Source organism: Euprymna scolopes, chromosome 12, assembly GCF_053919585.1.
Source record: "Euprymna scolopes isolate OS-2025 chromosome 12, ASM5391958v1, whole genome shotgun sequence".
Lineage (NCBI taxonomy): Eukaryota > Metazoa > Mollusca > Cephalopoda > Sepiida > Sepiolidae > Euprymna > Euprymna scolopes.
This window is the reverse complement of record NC_136493.1, coordinates 151,530,511-151,554,051: the sequence shown is the minus strand read 5'-3', so window position 1 is coordinate 151,554,051 and position 23,541 is coordinate 151,530,511. Positions and strand designations below refer to the sequence as shown.

Genomic DNA, 23,541 nt, shown 5'->3' with positions numbered 1-23,541 from the left:
TGCTTTCGGGTTGCACTAGCTTACACCACTGCATTTATATTTGCCCTCTATCGCCCCCACAATAGTGGAGTTACTATCTTTAAGAGCATATCTGAGAAAATTGACCACATCCTCTATGCTCATCCTTTGGCTAACATTTACATTTGCGGTGACTTCAATGTCCATAATGTAGAATGGCTGACTCACTCAAATAAAACCGATGACGAGGGGAGGTTTTGTCATGATTTTGCCATTGCCTATGACCTCACTCAGATTGTTCACGAACCCACCCGTGTGCCCGATACACCCGGTCAATATGCAAACCTTCTAGACTTTTTTCTCACAACTTCCCCTGAGCTGTGTTCATGTTTCGTTCTATTTCCTCTGGGATCCTCTGACGACTCTGTTGTATCAGTTAAGATAAAAATGAAATGTAATAAGTCTCCAGACGTACCTCTCCACCGTACTGTATATCGATACTCTATGGCTGACTGGGATAGCTTCTGTACATTCATATCTGACCTACCTCTGCATTCCATGTTTAAAAAGGATGTGTCCTCTATAGTATCAGACCTGACCGAATGGTTAATTGTTGGCATAGACCGATTCATACCATCCAAAAAATTCCAAATTCTAACAGCCAGCCATGGTTCTTCCCTGAATGTGCTGCTGCCATCGCGCACAGAAATCACTTTTTCCATAGCTACCAACGTAATAGATGTACTGAGACTAAAGCTGCTTTTAGGACTGCCAGCAACCACTGTAAAAGAGTAATAAAACATGCAAAAGAGCTATATGCTCAGTCTGTTAAATCCAAAGTAGCTGAGCAGCGGCTTGGTTCCCACCAGTTCTGGCAAATAGCAAACAGGATCTTGAACAGAAGCATGCGTTCTATCCCAACTATCATCAATGGACCTGAGGTCATCTCGTCAGCATCAGACAAGGCCAGACTATTTGCCAAGAACTTTGCAGCTAATTCTACCCTATGCGACAATGACCATCAACTCCCTGTATTTCCTCCTATAACAGACAACACGATATGCAACATACAAATATGTGTGTGTGAGGTCGCCAAGCTAATCAAGAACCTTGATTCCAGTAAAGCAACTGGCCCTGACGGCATTCCAGTTATAGTGCTGAAAAAGCTCCAACCAGAACTTGCCCCCATACTTACAAAACTTTTTAAGTGTTGCCTTAAGGAGAAGTGCTTTCCAACACCCTGGAAAACCTCATCAGTATGCCCTGTATCTAAGAATTCAGGTGAAAAGTCATCTCCCTCTCAGTACAGACCAATAAGTCTCCTGTGTGTCATAAGTAAGTTGTTGGAATCCATATTAAATAAAGAAGTAGTCAACCACCTCAACAGAAACAACCTTCTTAGTGACATGCAATATGGTTTCTGCTCTGCAAGATCTACAGCGGATGTGCTAACAGTTATATCACATAGGATTAGTGAATCTCTTGACAAAGGTTTCCTTTCCAGGGCAATTGCTCTTGACATATCGAAGGCCTTCGTTAAGGTATGGTATAAGGGCCTACTTCACAAGATTTCCAGCTACGGTATAACTGGAAATGTTTTTTCAATCATTAAATCATTTCTCTCTGATAGGGTCATAAGAGTAGTGGTTGATGGGCAGAAATCAGAGGCTCACAGTATTAATGCTTGATTCCCCCAGGGGTCCATCCTGGGCCCAACTCTATTCCTGATCTACATCAATGATCTCCCAAAACACATACTTAAATCATTTGTTGACATCTATGCTGATGACACGACCATCTATGGCAACACATCAAAGGCCGTAAATGACAAAGTTCTCTCTGATTCTCTCTCCTCTGATCTTGAGCGTGTGGTACAGTGGGGGAAGAGGTGGCTGGTCACTTTTAATTCATCCAAAACCAAGCTTCTATCTTTACATCATCAACGCTCTGATCCCCATCTGGCATCAATTGAAATGGATGGCGCTCGTCTTGGGGAGGCTCCATGTTTTGACAAGCTTCTGGGCTTGACCTTTACTCCTGATCTGAAATGGAACACGTACATCAGGTCTGTTGCCAAAGATGCTGGGAAAATGGTGGGATCCTTCTACCGCTCCAGAAGATATCTCACTACTGATGCAATTCTCTATCTGTATAAAAGCCAAGTACGTCCAAGGATGGAGTACTGCTGCCACATCTGAGCAGGAGCTGCTAAAAACAGCCTATCCTGCCTTGACAGAGTACAATATAAACTTTGTGGCTTAGTGAGGGGTGCCCTTTTCTCTTCCCTGCAGCCTCTCTCCCACAGAAGAGACATTGTGAGCCTGTCTTTGTTTTATTGTTATTTCCATGGCAAGTGCTCGTCTAAGCTCCAATCTCTCGTCCTCCCTCGACAATCTTTCACAAGAAACACCCGTCTGGCTGAAAGTACTGTCAATAATTTTCCCCACTCTCTATCTGTGCCTAAATCCAAATGTAGATTCCATGAGCAAAGCTTCTTTCTTAGAACTACACGCCAGTGGAACTCTCTGCCACTTGGCTGTTTCCCACCTGACTACAACTTGGACGTCTTCAAGTCCAACATAAACAAACTCCTGACAAACCGCCCACTTAAGTAAGACACTCTATCAAAATCCCCAATACTAATGATTACTACAATACTATCTCATTGATTACTGTACACGCAATAACCCTTATCCCTGAGTGGCCTTCGGGCCTTGATAAGTGGTGACACCCATGTAAAAAAAATAAATAAATAAATAAATAGTATATATATATAATTTAAAAAAAAAAATGATAGGCCTAATTGGTTGTAAGTTTTACAACAAGAGTCGGTTCACAGATGTTACTGCAGAGAATTGAATTGTCAACGGATTTTCTTGATAAAAAAAGCGTTTGTTAGACAACCAGAAAACGTTCTACTTTGAGGTCATCAACTAGATTAATGACTTTGACCAAATCTAACTCGATGCTTGTCAAGTCGTCTTCAGAAGCTGCAAAGCATGTTTCAAAGCCTGACCATGTATGGCAATCTTAGTAAGCAAAGAAACCATGGAGCGTCCCACAAAACCATGGCATCCAACTTCAGTGGGCAGCACGTGACATGACCAGCCCTTCTCTACACAGTCAGATCAAAGGGATTCATAACACTCGTTCTTGCGCTCGTGCAGCCTCCATACTTTCTTCCCACGGGACAATCAACTCCACTAGGAGGACACAACACTTCTTTACATCTAACCAAACAACGTTTTGGCATTGATTTGTTTGTCCTGCATGCACTGGAAAGTTTAAACGTGTGGTGTTATCAGTAGCTACCTTCCCGTTACATTTGTTTTCCACCTAGATGAAATGGATATCTGTTTTCTTTGCACGTACAGTCTGTTGTATGGCTGCTTCACATTGTACAGTGATGAGATCCATAATCACTTCCAGTACCTTATTATGGCGCCGGGTGTACATAAACAATGTCTTGGGACATACCGAGAGCACATGATGAATCATTCTTCAGCTGCTTTGACATGATACACAAGCATCATTGTCTGTATAACTCCAGAGTTTGGGGTTAGTTACATTCGGTAAAAGGTCATAAGTAGATCGTAGTAGGAATGATGTAGCTAACGGTTCCATTGCCATCATGGAATTCCATGATAGTTTCTTGGCTTCTGTGTTATTCCAATCAGCCCACATGGACTGGTTTTGAGTCACGACCGTAGCTGTTCGTTTTCTCTTCCTCAAATGCCCTTATTTCTGTGATCATCATATTCCTTTTTTCCTTAGATCCTTCTTCGGAAAAGAATTGGTGGATTGTACCGCCCAGTCCAGCTCGATTGGTCTAAGTTACATTCATTATTTCCTTGGCATGGAGGCTGGATTCAGCTTCTTGTGTAGCCTCTGTTGCAGACCACTTGATACCTGTTCTTATCTCTGGTTTTACACTACGGACTATTTTATTTGGCGAGATCCTCATCATTGTGGAGACGGGTATTCCCAATCTTATACTCCTCCATTAGTGAGGAGAGGGGAAGTTGCCACTGTCCAGAGTTTGTGTAAAGACCAACTGTTGAAAAACAGGGAAGAACATTCAGCCATATTTGCAAATACTTGCTGACACACTACTGTATTCGATCGACACGATAGTCTTCGTAACAAGCCATGCTGATAATACCAGGCTTTCATTTTTCCCGGGAGGTAAATCCTGTTAATGGATTTAAGACCATTCAGTGCCACCTTCTGCAACTCTGTGCCATGATGTTGATCCGTTAGTGGGACTTCATAGAGACGTCCAAAACTTTTGACCGTCTTCTCCTTTACTGTTGGGATTATATCCGATCCAATGCAAAAGTGTATCTCTCGGACAGAGCCTTTGATTAGTGAAGACACCGGCTCTTCTTAGGCTTAACTTTCATTCTTGCTCAAGAGAAGAGACTGTGATAACGTCCAAGCTGGTCATTATCACCTACTTCAGATTTGACCAGAATTATTGCATCATTTGGAAGGAGGGAGTGCCTGTCATTTTTTAGTAACCTTCCCCTTCGTTATATCTGTTGCACCCCATAGTATAATTTCCGTGGTCATTAGGAAAAGGAGTGGAGAAATCACACAACCCATTATTATTCTGATTTCAAGGGAGGGCCATCTAGTTGTGTAACCCTTGACAGTGAATTGCATATAAGCTGATCCAAAATATTTCCATTATAATTTCTTCAACTTTATCGGGGAAATTGAAATATTTCAGGGCTATGTGAATAAGCTTGTGTGGAACCAATCCATACATTACATGCAGCTTTATTATGTTTTGCTGCCATAATTGAGTTCCAAATCATTGGGAGTGCTTGAAACAGTCATGAAAACCATGGATTCCAGCTTTTTGGACTGATGTGTCTATGTACTTGTTACCGATTAGAAAGTCTGTCATACGTTTTGCAAGGTGCATCCAGTTTTCTGCTCTGCCTCTACTAAAAGCTTTTTGGTGAAAGTATAGGGGGTAATAGTAGAACGCTTTCTGAGGCTGTTGCTTTCTCTCTCAACATTTGCTGAGATTCTCAGCTCTAAATAATACGAGAATCTCTTCCGTTATATCAGCAAATCTTGGCTGCCTCTTCTCATTAAGTGGGGCTCCCTTTAATCGCCGTTTCAAAATTCTCTGCACTGTCATTAGCTTTTTTCGGCCCAACATCTATTCAGTCGCTTATCTAATGTAGTATCTCTTTTGTAATCTCCTCACCAAACCCCTCAAGATGTATCTTATACACCTCCAAAGAATGATTTTAGTTTTTGGTCAATGGCACCTTTAAATGATTATTGAGTATCAAAGTGAATTTCTGATTGAGATTTGATTTGACCAAATGGCCTTCTGATTGCCTTTGGGCCACTGACTTCTTGGACTGCTCAGAATCTCATCTGGTAGATGATCAGCAATGGGGTCCTGAATACTGTGGGTGCAATCCAAATTCGTGATCCCATCATTCAATTTACATCCTCTCTTAGGGGGATTACATTGCTGGCACCATTGTGCCTTATGGAAGCGTAATCTTTGCAGGTTGTTAAACTTTTTGCGACAATCGTACAAAAGTGTTATCATTCAAGACAATTTAAACATTTTTACTTTGACAATAAGAAACTGCAAAGAAACATTTTTCTGTTTAAATTATCACCTGTAAAATACCCCTTTTTTCCCTTCAAATAATTATTTTACCTGAAATTCTTTGAAGATTTTCTTGCTAGCAATATGGTCAATTCGATTTTGAGTAAATGTCTGTATCTTTTGTTCCATTCCAAATCAGTTTGCTGGTTAACTATTTAAGAAATTTACATTTCTTTTTTTAGGAAAGAAGACGGAACCTTGAGGACAATGAATGCAGAAAAGGTAAGAGGGGGGGAAGGAAAAGTATGCATTACAAATCTTTTGCGTGTAAAAAAAAGTTGTTAACAATAATTCTATATCGTCAAAGTGACATAATGAATATGGCATTGGAAATGGAATTGTATTTCTTATTCGACTTGGACTCTACTAGATTCTCAAGCATTGGTATGCCAACTCATTTGGGAAAAGGACAATTGGTGACTGGCACTGGCTTTAGTAATTGGGGGAGGGGGCTTATTATCTCTTGAAAAACTAAATCAATGGAAAAAGTAACAGAATCATATGAAGAGCTTGATTACCAACCTGTGCTTGTGATGAGGGCATTAAAAAGGAAAAGTTCTGTGTGTGTGTGTCTAAAGAAAAAAGTTTGAAGAATCTGCATAAAAACTAAAAGTTTTGGAGAAGACATTGAAATTCATCCGAAAGCCGAACCCCCTTTAAAAGTTCAAATATATCTTTTGATGAAATTTGTGTAGTGTATAAAATTTATCATTCAAACACTACTATATATATCTTTCAAACATGGTAGTGTTTGAATATATGGTTAAGTGGCAATTTTAGTCATTTAGAACCGCTTTAAAGCTTCACTGCTCACTCATTTTTCGACCAAATTTCAAACAATTATTACAGTTTATAGATTAGTTTCTTGGCTATATTGTGAAAAAAAAAATTCAATTTTTGTTCAGTAAAACAAAAGTTCTGATGAATTTACTGGTGTTCAAAATCGTAAAAAAATGTAAGGAGGTGAGTGACATTTTTCATGACTGATTTCATAGCAACCACATCACTTCATTGACTACTGTTGCTACTAATTCACCACTCTTGCGAAAAGAGAAGTAACAAAAGAAACAGAAAATGAAACAGACAAGTGTCATACATTGTTATTATGTATGTGTTTGTCATGTTTATGGGGGCAAAAAATAAGACTGAAATTAAACAAAGAACAAGTAAATTTACTGGAAGCCTGGAAAAATCATGTGTTTGTTATGTTTATGGGGGCAAAAAAAAATCGTGTGTTTGTCATGTTTATGGGGGCAAAAAATAAGACTGAAATTAAACAAAGAACAAGTAAATTTACTGGAAGCCTGGAAAAATCATGGATTACAATAGGAAAATGCGAGTATGAAAGGTAATATGGTTAAGCTTAAACATGAAAAAGAAAAGGACTAGTTGTTAAAACTGGAAAAGAAAAGGATAAGATATTCTAGTAAAAATATAATAAATTTATAACTTAAAATATTGCAGCATTAATTTTTTTAATTTAATTTATAACATTATATAATCAAGTCTTAATACTGCAATATTTTAAGTTATAAATTTATATTTTTTACTAGAATATCTTGTCCTTTTCTTTTCCACTTTTAACAACTAGTCCTTTACTTTTCCATGTTTAAGCTTAACCATATTACTTTTCATGCTCGCATTTTTCTATTGTAATATATGTACGAAATTTATATGAAATGTATAAAATTCATATCATATGTACAAAATTACTGAAAAAAGACAATCGGAGTAGTCCTGAATTTCTAAGTACCCAAAGTTAGAAATACATGGTTGGTTTTAACGTGGGAGATATCCTGCTCCCTTAAAATAAACACTTCAAGTTGAGGAGGATTTCTCTTACTTTACTTTGGGTAGAACAGAAATTACACTTTGATCCTAACCTGAAGACTAGAAAGTAACAATGAAAAGTCTACGGTATAAAACCAAACTTGATGTACTTTATACAAGATGTTTGGAAAACCAATAATATAATTTCCCGATTATATTCTACATATAAATAAGCTAAAAGCACAGCACCATTTGTTGTATATTGGTTTATATTGGAGGAGATGATATATTAAAATGTGTCATGAGTTATCTAGTGGATGTGAGATATTGTTCTTTTAACAGACAGATAATAAACGTATAAATCGTATGTATGTTGTTTAGCCAGGAGGACATGATATTGACGTGTAAACTGAATCATGTTGTATCAGACTTATCGTACGGGATATTTTTACAGTTCATATGTAAGAAGAATAATATATGCTTCATACCTTTTTTCTTGAAGAGTTCTTCTGTATATTTCTGCTGCTCCCTGACGAACCATGAAATGATCAGCACCATCCAATTGAGACATCTGTTCTTATTTGTGAAACCATAAAACAACTCTTTATATTTTTATAATATAAATTTATTACAGTTGTCTCAAATGGTTTTCACAGGATCTGCAGTTCGTCTACATTTTCTATTCTTACAGCTCGCTCCCTAGCTGTCTGTCCACCCGTCTAGACGTCTGTCCACTCTGGTGTTCGATCCTCAAATCTCTGAATCTCTCCAAAACTAACTACATCATGTGTTCTCTTACATCACCTAATTATGTGTCTCAGACCGACCTAATGTCCACAACTAGTTATTTGTTTATTCTAAACCCTAAAATAATGTTTACATCTATTTTCTATTTTCACATTCCTTTTGCGATTTACACGTCAATCATTTATTCCCCAGTTTAATTGTTTATTCTTCTAATCATAATAACTGATCCAGCGACCATCCATCGCTCAAATCAATTAATAAGAATACAATAACAATAATAATAATGTTTTGACCATTGACCCTGCTTGCCACATGTCATGTCAAACGATCAACCACTGGCCTGTCAAAGTTATGCTTTGGGGTATGTTAGAAGGCAAAAGAAGCAGAAGAAAGCAAGGGAGAAGGTGGAGAGAAAATGTTTTTTTGATTGGATATCTCTCAACAGTTGGGGAAAAGGGTTGATATGCCGTAAAACAACCAACCAACCATCAACAGTTGGGTGTCCATCAACAAATTTGCCCTGGATTGAAAGGAATGGCAAAAAATAAGTCATGTGGGTTCGCAATTTGCACCGGGAGCGGAAGGTGCGACTCATGATGATAAACAAGCTTCTTGCTTTTCTAATATCACTTCATTACGTCTAATTTCCTTTCTGATCTATTTTTCCTCTCCGTAGTGTTTGTGATAATCATATTTACTGTATTTGGTCTGTTTCCTGAAATAAGAAAGACCAACATTCACAGGATGTTGACAGGAATCCTCCATGTTACATCAAAGAAGCCTCTTGTGAATATTATAATCAGATCTTGTTTCTGAACCTGTTTTTTGTCTTTTTCATGCTTTGTTAAAATATCTGACAAGACCAAACCTAAGCTTATTTTACCTGTGTTCCTGTCACAGGAATAATATTTATCCCAGAAATATAGAAATAATATTGCACTATCACACACATTATGTGTTAGATGTTTATTATAAAGAATGTTGACTAGTATTTGTTTCAATAACCTCTAAGTCAGAAGCCAAGTGTTTCTGAACCTATATGTACATATAAAACATAATCCTGAAGTTCAGTTTTTCAAACGCAATATATAAAAGTGCTTGATAAATAGTAAAGAACATTATGAAAGGGAATTTGTTGTGTGTTTATTTCTCTTTTGTCCACGTCAACACACCAGTATTTAATTTAAAAAATGTTTTTCAATGAAAAAACAGTTCATTTATAGACATGTCCAGTTTAAGTCTGATCTTCAAAAAATAATATTCAAATTTTATTTCATTCTTGAAAATTTGACATTTATTGGAAAATGGCTGAGAAATTTTATGTCTTGACAAGAGGCTATTGATTTTCTTTTTAAAGTCATTAGAATTATCAGCCATAGCAACCATATTCTGATATATATTAGATTGATTTTAATGCCAATATATAGTTATGGCAAAATACATTGTTTGGGATTATTAAAATAATTTGCAATGCTATTAATGCCCATTCATTTATTTTTTATTAAGTTTGAATTCATGTTTTGAAACATGATGTAAATCCAAGACATCATGCTAAAGCTATGATTATTTTATAATATTTTAAGCCCTATTTATAAAAATGTCCAAATAGCTCAGTTGGTAGAAGTTCAGACTGAAGAGCTCAAAATTTTGATTACCAGTCATGACATCTGCTTTATTTGTTAGCAGTTTATTGCTTACTATTATAATGTTTCATTTCTAAAAGTAAAATCTGATATTTCAAAATGTATTTGTTTAAAACATTTTGACTGACAGACAAAATTTATAAAAGATTGCATGTTATACATTGTTTACTAGACAATAATATCCGTTTTACTTACTAATAAGTCATCGTCATCAGCTGCAAAAAAAATATTTCATATAAGAATTTCTATTTAAATTTAATGAATGTTTTATGCAGAACTAGTATACTTCGTATTGCCTAGGTGGATGGTTTAGAGAAAAATAAATATATTGAAAGTCACATCTTAATTTAAAATACGCTACACTTCTTAATCCTGTTATGACCTGAATTATGATGTAGATGATTTAAAAAAAATATATTTGTTAATTTTATGGCCTGAATGATGTAAATGATTAAAAAAATATTTGTTAATTTTAGTTTAAAAGGTAATGATACTATGAAGTTCAATAGTTAAATTACCTCTGAGAATTTTTACATTTCATAAACTTACTTTGATTATTATCCATAGTGCTTGAAAAAAGTTTGTTTTTGAAAACGAAATCCTTCACCCTCTGTGACAGATGGTGGCATACTGAATGTAAGCAATGGACAATTTCAATCTAGAGATATCTGACATCTATCCAGATACTGAACTAATATGGACAAGATTTGAATCAATTCCCACTTTATTTATGTCGTTATATTCATTTATTTACGACTGAACAAATTCGTTCAACCAGGTCATAAAGGGTTAATCCTGTTTATACATCCCAGGACATAGAGCAGAGGTTGAATTTTGGGAGGCATAAATATTGTGTGGGCTTAAAACATTGGTCCATAAGCCCCTGATCTAACTATTCAAACAACATTCAAACAAAATTCTATGTTATTACTATGGTGATACACCAATTCCATCAGAAATTGATGCTTCATCAACACACAAAATTTAAATTTTTAGATTGCTTTAAAAATGTGTAACAGTAGTTTCACTGCAATGGAATTTGTAGACTGATAATCTAATTGAGATCAAATTTTGACATCTGCCATTTGAAGGTTGATACTTTATAAAAATCATTAATTTTTTGTATTAGTAGCACCATATATATGTCAGGCTCGGGATTTATTGAATGGTTTGTTAGGTTGTTAAGCAAAGTGTTCTCTGGGGATATTGTATATGCCATCACTAGGGCTATGACAACAGCATATTCTTTTCATTGTTTTGACTATAGAGTATATTTCCGACACAGTTAATCAACCGAGAACCACATCACTCTATATGAAAGTATATAAGGTATCAATGGATAAACACTCTAGAGTCAAAACAATGAAAAGAATATGCTGTTGTCCCAGCCCTAGCCATCACTTATATTTTTATATTTTCCATTTTAGATTCTTTTAAAATACATATAGGAATATGGCAAAGCCCTTGGATGTTCATAGTTCTATCTTGTGTTACAATGTAGATGAATTTTGATAAATACAGATATGAAAATTGAAATTGCAGGGCGTTCAAAATATACGTCTTAACAAAAATCCGGTTTATAATGATTGTAAAATGAAAATAGTTTAAAGTAAATTTAATTAAGAATACATTTGTAACAATGATTGGAAAAACAAAGATATATATCTAATAAATATTTTTTTAATATAAATTGAAACATTGAATCAGCAGTATGAAAATATAAAAATAGTTTCATAAGGAGTTGTGTCTTGTAAATCACTTTCAGCATTACAGCTTAAAGAATAAAGTGTTTAGTTTTAGACAAGACGGTAGTCATGGTTACAATTTTTTTTTTTTTTAGAATTCGTTTTAATTTTTCTTTAAATTTTGATTTTCATATGCAATTAACAATAAAAAAAATAATTCAATGTGTTTATTAAAGTTATATTCAGGCAAGAAAGATACACACAGGTATGTGAAAGTATCTTATGATTTTATAACCTTGAAAGCCTTACTTACTGTAGTGAAATAAAGTTGATTGTTAATCGGACGAAATGTTTCTTTTTTTTTTTTATATATAATTTGTTAGAAGTATGAAACATTATTCTTGTTTTCTTTTTTTCTTTGACTTATAAACTGGTTTTATGTTGTAGTCAAATTTGTCCTGCTGGCGATGTGCAAAGTGTAGTATCTGTTCTCTTACTGAATTTCATCTGTCCTCAGTCAGTGAAGGAGAGATTGAGGCAATTTTTATTTCTGTCCTAATATAGAGTACCTCTCTTTTAGGAGCTGGATTTTCCCTCATTAAAAACTGACCTTGTGTTGAATTCTACCCCTGTGGGGAGACAAGTAAATAAGAACTTAAGGGGTATTATTACCACTTGACTCTTAATGTTCCTCAGGTTCATATTATTAATACAGCCTATCCTCTATTGCTAGAATGCATTTCAATAATTGATATCACATGTACAATCATAACTACTCCATATTTGGTAATATTCTGAAAGGATAACCTTTCTATAATAAGCCACTTATAACAAACAATAGACTCCCCCCCCCCCTTTTAGATATTTGATAGTGACAACTAATTTCTATTATTTAGAAAAAAAGACAAAACATTGGCTTCCATAGGAATCTACTGAAAATGCGTTTCAATGTTTGTGTTTCCAATGAAAACACTATTACGTATTTACATATCATCTAGAAATAAGTATACATTCCAAAAATTATGAAAAATCATCCAGTAGAGAAATAATTATAAGTAAAAATAGAATTTATCGAATTATTGAGTTTTATTGTATGTTTTGGTGTGGAAGAATTTTAAAGAGCCACCATTTTTAAACACAAAATGTCACAATATAATTGTGGATGATTTTTTGGTAAAAATACATTTAGCACATCCTCTACTGGATCATTTTTGGTAATTCTCATTTCAATATGAGATGTAAGTATATAATGTTTTCACCTGAAATGCGTTGATTAAAAAGATCACTAAATTGCACAAGCACCTGTATTTCTATTAAAACATATTGAAAGATGCAAAATTATCCTAAGTTTCTCAACTTTTCATGAATTTTATTGCCAATATTAGAAGTTAATAATTTTGATTAAATATTTCTAAAATTTGTACATTATAATCATCAACTAAATCTCCTTCCCACTAAATATTAAAAAAATTAATTTTTAAAGATGAACGCTCTGAAAACTTGACATTTATATTATTTAATTCAAACAGTTATTATTTCAGAATTTAGATTGGAGGATCAGTTTTGCAGATAAATTTAATGCAAAAAAATCCCATTATATATCATTTGATTAGCTGTAAAGGGATGACTAAAAATGGCATGATATTTGTTTCTTATTGAAAACTAAAAGAAGGTAAAAATAACATAAGTTTTAAAAAATTTCACAAACTTATTACATCAATGGAAACATTGGCTGGAGATGCCATTTCCAAATCTGCAGTTTAACTCTTAAATCAACCATTTAACTGTGATGCTGCAACACACACACACACACACTGCTGCTTTTAAACTGTTTAACCACAATTGTTCTTAAGACTGAGTTTCAATTGAATTAGCTAAACTGTTTTCTTTACTATAAAACCTATATTAAAAAAAAAAAAAATCAACAGCATTAAAAAATATTTTCTAATTATCCTTCAATCAACAAAATAATGTTTTTCTTACATTAACAAAATGTTTTTTTATATAATTAGTTCTATTTACACAATGTTATCCAGGTGTAGAGCTTAAATAATTCAAAATATGAAGAAGGTAATTGTTAAATTGTATTTTAAGATACACAGCACTTTCACTTAATCCTGTTACCACCTTTCAGGATGTAGACTTGAAATTGAATTTTTGGAGGCGTAAACATTGTGTTAGTTTAGATTGTTAAGCAGACCGAACCCTTTCTTGGAGGTTCAGTAAAGTGATTTGCTATAATCAAGGGCAACCTAAAGGCTACTTTTTAATTGGCTATTAAACTTAGAGGTAGAAAGGGTGCCACTTCTTCCCCAGAATAATTACACTTACTCTTGAACTTATTTTATAATGCTGAGTATTTAGCAAAGGAACATCAAATACTGTGAGTCTATGCAATGATTTAATGGAGGATTGTAATCTGATCTCCCAGTCCATCCTGAACTCTTTAAAATATATATAGAATTACAGCAAAGTTCTTGGATACATAATGTTCATGGTTTTCCTTCTGGTGTTTAAATAGGCAGGGATTTATACTAAATAAAATAAAAATTCAAATTTTAAGCAGTTTAAAATGGATGTGTCTAAGGGAAAACATCCTGTTCATAGTGTCAGAAAAAAACTTTTTTAAAAATTGTAAATAAAAATTTTAAGTAAATTTAATTTAAAAAAAAAAAAGATTTTAAACCAATTATAACAAAGCAAATGAATAAAATAATTGGAACTTTAAATCAGCAGTAAAAGTTAATAATGAATTGTTTTTGTAACGTTCAAAATTTAATGTTAAAGAATTTTGTTTGGTTTACAATTGATTTTTAAGTGATTTGAAAAAAATCCATTTTGGTTATCTGTTTTTTCTTTTAGTCAAATATTTGATTAGTAATAAATTTGTAATATTTTTGGTTATAGTAAAGGTATAACACCATAAATTTGGGTGATTCTATATAGAACCATGTGTAATAAGAGACAACCAATCAAATGCCAGAACATGAAATGACTGTTTCTTGTTGAATTCTCCAGTGCTATCTTTTCTGCCCATCAGTTTTGCATTTGTGCTACTCAACTGCAGAATACTGCGCAACGGCATAGGTTTGCTCCATTTGTGCGGCAAAGGTTGATGTCTAGCTTAACAAGGCCTACAGAACGATTATTTAAAATCTGAAATCCACCAAAATGTCATCTGTCTACAGAATGTCTGGAATCGCTCCATCACAGATTTGTTGGAAGGTGATAGTGAAGGCAGAGTGTGACAGATAGAGCAACAATAATCATCATCCCCTATTTGGACATCAAGAGGTGTCGCAGCCCTTCTGCAAAAGCTTTGCCAGTGTCATAGGCAATGGATGAACAACACCGCCTTCACTGGTGGAATGAGTCTGTCAAAAACAACAACAATGAGGCTCTTCTGACACGAAAAGAAAACCTGCACAAGTGGGGCTATGTGGAGAACGTCTGGTGTCCCTGCAGCAGCAAGATGCAGGCTATTGCACACATCCTTACAAATTGTCCCCTTAGCGAGGTATGCTCTGACGTGAACCTGAGGGATGCCTGACAATGGAACTCAACGCTATGATGATGATGATCTTTTCCATGTCAAAACGAGAAAGACCATTTTTACAGTTTACATTCAAGAAAAAAATTATTCAAATTAATGCGTAATGATTAGAGCTATAACAAGAGAATATTTTTTTTCATTTTTTTGACTCTCGAGTATGTATCAGTTAATATCTTGTATGTTTTTAGATAGTGATGTGGTTCTCAATTGATTAACTGTGTTGGATATATACTCGAGAGTCCAAACAATGAAAAGAATATTCTCTTGTCATAGCCCTAGTAATGATCAAAGTTAAGGTGCCACAAGGAATAAACAGGAGTTGGATTTTGGGAGGATCAATTTTACATATAAATTTAACGTAAAATGAATTGCCATTATTATAAGTAAGTATATTGCTTGATTGGCTGGAAAGAACTACTCAAAATGGCAGATCAGTTTGATTTGATATTTAATTTTAAGTGAGTCTTTTTAAAAATTTCATATGCAGGAATAAACGCACAGAGTTGTCTCATAATTTTATTAATGATTAGTCAGAGTTGAACATATGTTAATCAACATTTTAGACTGAAAAGTTATTTTATTTTGTTTGTTTTATCATAAAGATGTGTTTTATTCTGTATTTTATATTAATTTTAAGGACAACTTATTGCTAAATGCTAATTAAAAATCAATTCTCCTTTCAGCTTCTCAAAACTCTTCCTGTGTTGCAAAAACAAATGGATGCCCTTCTTGAATTTGATGTATGTATTTTCATTTTTAATCCATTTTTATCACTTGTTCTCTCTTTTTTTTTTTTTAAGATTCTTCTAGAAAGTAAAAATTGGTAAAGTCCAGAATTAACTGAATAAAATTGTTTAAAATTAAATTTAAAAGTTATGTTTAAACATAAATTGTCATAAGCAGATAATTTGTTTGACAATTTTCTTATATACACTTTTTTGTTTCATTTTATTTCAAAGTTTTCACAAATAAAGGGGGCTCTACCTAAAGCCAACACTAGATTTCTATATGAGGTACATAGATATCCAAGTGTTTAATCAAGATTCTCCTCTGTCTCAAATGTTTTCATAATGCAATAAAGAACATTAATTTTCCTCTCCCCAATTAATCAGTTAACTGTGTTATAGTTTACCTTTTTAGTGGTCTCTTAGTCTTTTGGATTCCAGGATAAGGATTTATCTTGTCTGGTGGAGTATTCAGCTTCATTCTGTAAATATAGACAACATCACTTGAAGAAAGATAACCATTCCTTGTATGAATCAGTATGAGATAGCCATATCATAGGGATCTCATTTGAATGTTTGGTTAAAGTTCAGTTGTAAGAAGAAATATCTTCATGCCAGGTTTTCTTGACAAACCTTTGTATAGACATTCGAGGACAATGTTAAGTAGGCATTCAAATTCTTTCCACATATAAATACATGAGTAAAGAAGTTTTTATTGAAATTATATTTTCAATCCGATTTGCAGACATGGATGCATTTTACAAAACGTTCATGAAAATTTGATGTAATGAATTGTTTTAATTTTTCATTTTTTATTACATTTGCTTATTAATTGAAGCAGCTTAGATCTACGATTTTTGTTGCGTACATTGTCTCCTTTAGCATGACCTACAAAAAAAGTCAAGAAAATTTAGTTTTAATGAACAAGAAAACAATGGATGAGAGGGAGTAGAGTTTGATTATTTAAGAGAACCACTCTATAAGTATTTGTTAACATTGAACTTGAAGAAAACCATGGTATCGTTGGCGGGGAAGTAGTTTCATAGTTCAACAGATGGAAAAATTTTTGGGAAAAAATTCTCTTCAGAGAAGATGAGTTCTTGTGATTATTTTACAGGATGAAAGAATACATCGAGCAAAGAAACACTAGCAATTTTACTTTGGTGAAAAAGTGGTTGTAGGGAAGGGAAAGCTAATCATCATTAAATTGTGAAATTTATTTTGTATCCTTAAAGGCTGGAAAGAGTGCCCGGAGTGGCACCTCTACAGATGTGGCAACAGTACCTAATTTTAGGATGGATTTAACTCTTATACAGGTAGAGGATTGCTTCAGAAATCCGATGATTTTTCCTGAGATTTTAGCTACAGATTTGAAGGAGAAAATCATTCCTTTCAACTGGGGAAAATGAGAATCCAAGTATTGATGATGGAAGTAGCTTGATTCTAGAGATGTTGAAAAGTAACCATTTTTTTCTCATTACACAACCTGCTACAAGTTAGAAGTAAGGGAATAAGCAAGATGTCCATCAACAATGCTGTTCAAGTGCTGCATAGATATTAATGAATGATTTTGGAATATGATTTAGAAGATCATGGAAGATGAAGAGGTTGAGCTCAGAATAGATTCTTGAAGCAGGCTGCTGTTAATATTGTGTGTTTCAGACTTTTCTCCATTAATATTTATTATAGATTTATCAGAGAGAAGTATTTGATGGGTGCAAAGACATTGCCAGATATTCTATAGCTTGCAAGTTTCCTTTATGTCAAATCCTATCAAAGGCCGTTGATATGTTAAGAGATATTACTCTAGAGACAAAGCACATCAGTTGTTAGATTTGCAGGATAAGAGCCATAACACTTATTGCTAAGTTAATTACTTTTGCTGAGACGATTGACAATTTCTTGGTTTATCAGAGCTTCAAACAACTTGCTCATGATATTAAAGAGGCTGATTAATCTGTACTGAGGTACAGAAGACTGGTCCCCAATTTTTAAAATCTTGAACCCACCAACAAATCTTTCCAAGGAGATAGAAAGCATTTCTCTTTTAAACAATGATTAAGCAGCTATGTAAGGATAGGAGCTAATTCCAGTTGCATGTTTTTAAACACAATGATCTTAATGTTGTAAGGACCGGTTGCTGAAAATTCATGTCCTTGGTGATGTAGAGTGGCTAGTTCATTCTGACAAACAAGAGCGATGATGGGGAAGATTCTGTCACAATTTTTTCCCTTGGATATGAGCTAATTCAGATTATTGACAAATCCACATACCTGATTCTGATAGATATTTTGCAAGCATTCTTGAACTTTTTATGGTAACTTGCCTTGAATAATGCACATCTACTCTTCTATTTCCTCTAGGATTCTTTGATCACTGAGTTGTTTCAATTAAGTTCAGAAATACCTTTGATGCTTCTTTCCATCATAAAATGTATTGAAACTGAATAGCTCATTGGGACAGCTTCAGATCTTTCACCTGAAATTCTTGTGCATTCCATTTTCAGCAAAGAATGTGTATTATGTCACTTCTAATTGAGTAATTGCTGGCATTGAATTTCATCCTAAACAAGTCCAACAGAGATCAAATACCCATTATACACCTTTGAATGCATTGCCATTATTGCATATAAAAAAACCCATTTTAATTGCTTGCAACAAATTATATGGATTGAAACCAAAGCCATCTTTATAACTGCTGCAAAAGGGTTATAGAAAACAGCAGTCCTGAACAGATGTAAGCCATCGATTCCAACCATTATTAACGGACATGGGGTAATCTCAACACCTGATAAAGCCAAACATTCACATCATGAATTGGTTTTTCAAGTGTCTCTCTTGTCGCTGTTATTTAAATGAATACTTATAGTCTGCTCTTGGCCAGCCATTTAATTAAACTTTTTGAGGTTTATGATTTTGGGGCTTTTATTTCGGAGGCAAAGCATCTTTTATTAAAGAAATGAAAACTCTTCTCTGTATTTTTTAAACTAATTAATTGATCATTATGAATTTTGGAATACAACTGCTAGTCATGAGGGATATAATTGCGGTCCATATTTAGTTCATTAAACTTTTGTAAGAAAAGGGTGGAAGGTCTTTTGTGAAATTTGAATGAATGATATATCGGATATCTATATATCTATAAAAACAGATGTGTGTGCCACAGACAATTTCTGATTGGTTAATCCAATAATCACATCTCCTAAAAAACTATGGTTCGTAGGCTCTTAACTTTACCATAAAATATTATGGCTTTATTTATTGTCCATCTTGGAAGGGTTTAATTTTTTCCTAACTTGCGATTTACAAATTACAAAAATACGAAACTAACTTACAATCTAACAATCGAACCTCCGACATCACGGCCGCCATTATGAAACTAAACTAAAAAAAAAAAAAAAACGCGCGTCCACTCGTGGTCTTTACATTTCGGGTTTGGGTACTTGTGCAGTTTTCCATTGACATTAAAAAATGGAAATATTTAAAAAAAAAATATATTGCACGTACTCGTCATGGGATAAAGTTTTCCTACAGAAAAAATCACGTAATTTCATCAAGTAGTTATTTTTTTATAGCGAAAAAAGAAAAAAATCAACGCTACAAGCGAAATTAAACAGAAAGTTCAAGTAGGGGGATTTCCTTTTTTTTATAGCGAGGCCAAATTTCGCGAATTTGGCCATTTTTTAGAGCAGTTTGGCCTTCAAAATTTCTGTTTGGCCATTTTCTTCACCGATGAAATAAAAAAAGCAAATAAAAACAACGCAATAAAACGTTTAAAAATACGGCACACTTTTGTTGTTCTTATTTGTTTTTTTTTGGTAATTTTCCTTATTTTTTTATTTTTTCAAGATAATACTATTAAATGGACACTATCATTCCAAATTAGCCCCCCCCCCCCCCCAAAAAAAAAATGCACAAAAATTCGAGATTTAAGGTTTTGACGAGATAATTTAGCGAATTGTCCGGACTATTGCGCGATAACCATCCAGTAGTTTTTCCTGAAATTTTGCCACAAATTGTATTTCATTACATAGATGTGCATAGTAACATTTTTTTGCCGAAAATTCCCGTTGCGTCTCCAGATTTCATCGGTGAAGAAAAAAGCCAAACAGAAATTTTGAAGGCCAAACTGCTTTAAAAAATAATATTTAATATATTCAACGATTTGACCTTTGAGAACTCTACCAAACTCCTCCTACAATTTTGGGTCTAAACAGTAACCACGTGATATTTTAGATATAGATTCCTTTGACATGGATCTAACTTATTAACTTTACTTGATCCCTAAACAATAAATGTTAAGAGGTCATAATAGGGGTCAAAGTTTTAAAAAATTGACCGTTTTTTTTTTTCTCAGCATTAACCTCAAAACACCTGGGCAACGCCGGGCACCGATTGCTAGTCAATTAATAAAAATTCCATAAATTTCAGTTTTTATGAAACATAACATGGGTACGCCCTCCTCCTCCTCTTTGAATATTCACGTATTTCACATTTGTATTGAATTTCATCCATAATTAGTAAACACTAACCAAGCAAAATTCCATGAATTTCAGTTTGTTCTTAATATCCCTTAAGATTTAGACATTTTTTTCAAATTCAAATCATGATGAATTTTGATCAAAATTAGAATAATGATTCTAGACATAAGGTTTAGTTTCATTATATTTTCATTTTAATACTAATATTAATATTAATTTTAATACGAATATCAATATTAATATTAATACTAATATCAATATTAATATCAAAGTCAGTTTAATATCAAAGTCATACAAAACTGTTTGGTTTACAGTGTAAATTTTATCCATTTTGGGACTGATTGTCTAGTTTATAATCTTAAGTTATATTGTGACGTTTATGGGAATTGCTGCCATTGATTTTTAAATAAATCATTTCTTCGAATCTTTCCTATTAATACTTTATTTAGTTCAGTTTACTTTTTACCTATGCTTTTCCCACTGGTTTTGCCCAATAGTATCGTTTTTTCTGAAGACATAAAACTTTCATATTTTATTTCGATGTTGCATAACTGTAATCTAATTAGAAAAAGAAAAGTAATTGACAGCATACTCACAATATTTTACATTCATTTTGTTCTCTTTGCTGTCAACCCCTACCCTCTTGTCTTTGGTCTTATTATAACCTCCTTTTAAATAATTTATTCATATGCAAATAAATGGCTATCAAACTATACACTCCATGATCCTTAAAAATCATCTTGCATAAACTTGTACCCAGATCAGCACTTACATCCTCAGGGCTTCTAGGCACAACTGGCCCTGACTACACTGCCAGGCACAACTGCGTCTGACCATGCTACACAGCTAAACACAACAATGTAAAATCTAAAAAAAAAATTTATTTTTTATATATAATTTAAAAAAAATTTAAAAAATTTTTTGAAGTTAGACCTGAATCCTATTGTAATCCTATTGTAATCTCTCCATTTGACAACAATTTTTCAAAATCTGTTTCTCACCTTCGTCATGTCAACTTTACATTTCTGCCAAAATAGTTTGTAATAAATGAATAATAAAAAAATAAATGACAGCATGCTCACATTTTACACTCATCTTGTTTGCTGCCAATCACTCAACTCCTGTCCTTTTACCTTCAATCTTTTTATGACAAATTTTTAGAACAGCTAATTCATTGATATGCAAATTAATCCATACCAAACTACAATAACTATTTAAAACTTCCTTATGAAACGTTTTTTTTTTTCTTTTTTTTTTTTCAGTGCACTCCTAATGAACTGACCAATGGCGTTATCAATGCTTGTTTTCTACTTTTGTTTAAAGATTTGATCCGATTATTTGCTTGTTACAATGATGGTATAATTAATTTGTTAGGTAAGTACAAACACTTGAGGTTTAATTACCACATTTTATTTTTTTATTAAAATAGCGTTTGTATTATATGTATTGTATTGCTATTATTTTTATTACTAGTGTAGCATACAATGCAGACATCTTTTAGTTATCAGTTCTTTTAAGAGTTCCGATAAAGGGAAATAATTCTGGATTAATAATTATCAATAATATTATTGCTTGTTTTAGATGCACAACACAAATACAAAAGCTCATTTAGCAATAAAAATGTTATTTCAAACTTGAGCATGATAGACTAATGAAATTTTATTTCAAACTTAATCGGTCTGCAGCCCAAAGTACACATAAGCATAACTAAGAGATACAGCCTAATTAAATGGGCACTGCGCCATGTCTCTGAAAAAGGAGTACATGTGAAGAAACCTGCACCTCCTCCCTCTTCGTTCCATATTGGGGTGGTTAAAAGTTTCCAAAAGGTTATGTTATGGTAATGGCTCCTCCAATGTAACCATTTATAAACATGCATTGTACAATGAAAGGTGGATGAGGAATGTCTGTTTGATTGATAATCTGTTTGCTTTTTCCCTGCTCCAACCATATTTTGAGTTGCTGGCAGGCTGACATATCTCAACTGCTGTTCTCTGCCAACATCTCCAATCTAAAGTTTCTGTTGTCTGCCCTGTTGCAGTGTTACCTTCGGTGGCTTATGCATGCATTTTTTTCCCAGAGGAAAAATTAATGTAATCTTCCTTACCACTCTGTCTGAGTGGCACAGGCATATTGCTGCACAGCTGAGGATCTGTTCAACAACCATCAAGGAAGATTTGATTGATCTCTAAGCTCAGTTGGCGCTTGATGGTTGAATCATGATTGGCTATCTATCCCATGCGATCTTGCTCAGGTCTGATGTGTGTAGACTGCTATTATTTTGGATGTAGTTCAGACTAGAGAAGACTACTCAACCTAACCAAGGTGAATGCTGCTACTACAACATCTAAAATTGTTCAAATCTATTACGGATCAGGTATTCAGCTAGTCAATAGAGGAAAGAATAAAAATTGTTTCAGAATTTTTTAGATGAGGATGATTTTGACTACTATTCTCTCATCTTAGTTGTTAAAACATTCTTGCCAATATAACCTCAAATCTTCTTTGGGTACATCTTTTCAAACTTGGGAACTTATATGAAATTTTAAACTGGACTCGTTATTTAATCCATGTGGATAGATTGTTCTGGTTTCATTAATCCTAAGAAAGAAATGTTGATTATTTGAACATTTCTAGTTTTTATTGCAAAAGAATTAAACTTTCAACTTCGAGAAGACTGTCACTTAGAATTGAATGCCATGGGTCCGTGAAGAAGGTTGGAGGTTACATCGACCAAAACTTTGTCAGACCAATAACTATTCCTTTACTACACACCGTCATTAACAAATGTCACACAGCTGCCTTTTCCAAGGTAGGGTCAAGAGACTTAGAGATTTTTTTTTTTTTTTAAATTATCCCAGTTCAATTCTCAAGTGGCACTTGATTCTTGCCTGCACAAACGAAAGAAAGAGAAAGAATTCCCTTTCAACTAGCTTACATTTTGGACATTAAAATGTATCTCTTTATGTAGTAATCAACTCGAGCAAACATTACTTTTTCTGGTGGAAAGGAAACCAAATTCATGTCGGTCATTAGTTTCTACAGACTGAAGTAGTCTATCGAAGGCGCAGAGTATTTCAGGATTACAACCAAAGCTGAACTTGTACACCATGATGCCTATCAATATGCGCATGCAACAATAACAATGCATTTCAAATGTATTGTTATATTTCAGTTTTTCTTTCTTCAATGTACTTACATGTCTTTCTTGTCTAATATTTTTTTTTTTTCTGAAATAAACTTTTTTTATGTTAAATTGTTTAAAAGTTAAATGAAAATATTTAACAAAATGATTTAAGATTTTATTCCTGAAAAAAGTAACATCTTTCCAAAGAAATG

The 23,541-nt window shown here is 33.6% G+C and overlaps 1 protein-coding gene across 45 annotated transcripts in view; it reads left to right on the top strand.

Annotated features, from left to right (window-relative positions):
• LOC145291553 (phosphatidylinositol-binding clathrin assembly protein LAP-like) overlaps positions 1 to 23,541 on the top strand; it is a 343,700-nt gene that overhangs the window by 191,980 nt on the left and 128,179 nt on the right. For all 45 annotated transcript variants that reach the window (XM_080137599.1, XM_080137598.1, XM_080137615.1 and 42 more), the window contains 3 exons: positions 5,782 to 5,821; positions 15,681 to 15,737; positions 21,465 to 21,576. In XM_080137599.1, coding sequence (XP_079993725.1) covers positions 5,782 to 5,821; positions 15,681 to 15,737; positions 21,465 to 21,576 — 209 coding nt within the window. The remainder of the gene's footprint in view (positions 1 to 5,781; positions 5,822 to 15,680; positions 15,738 to 21,464; positions 21,577 to 23,541) is intronic.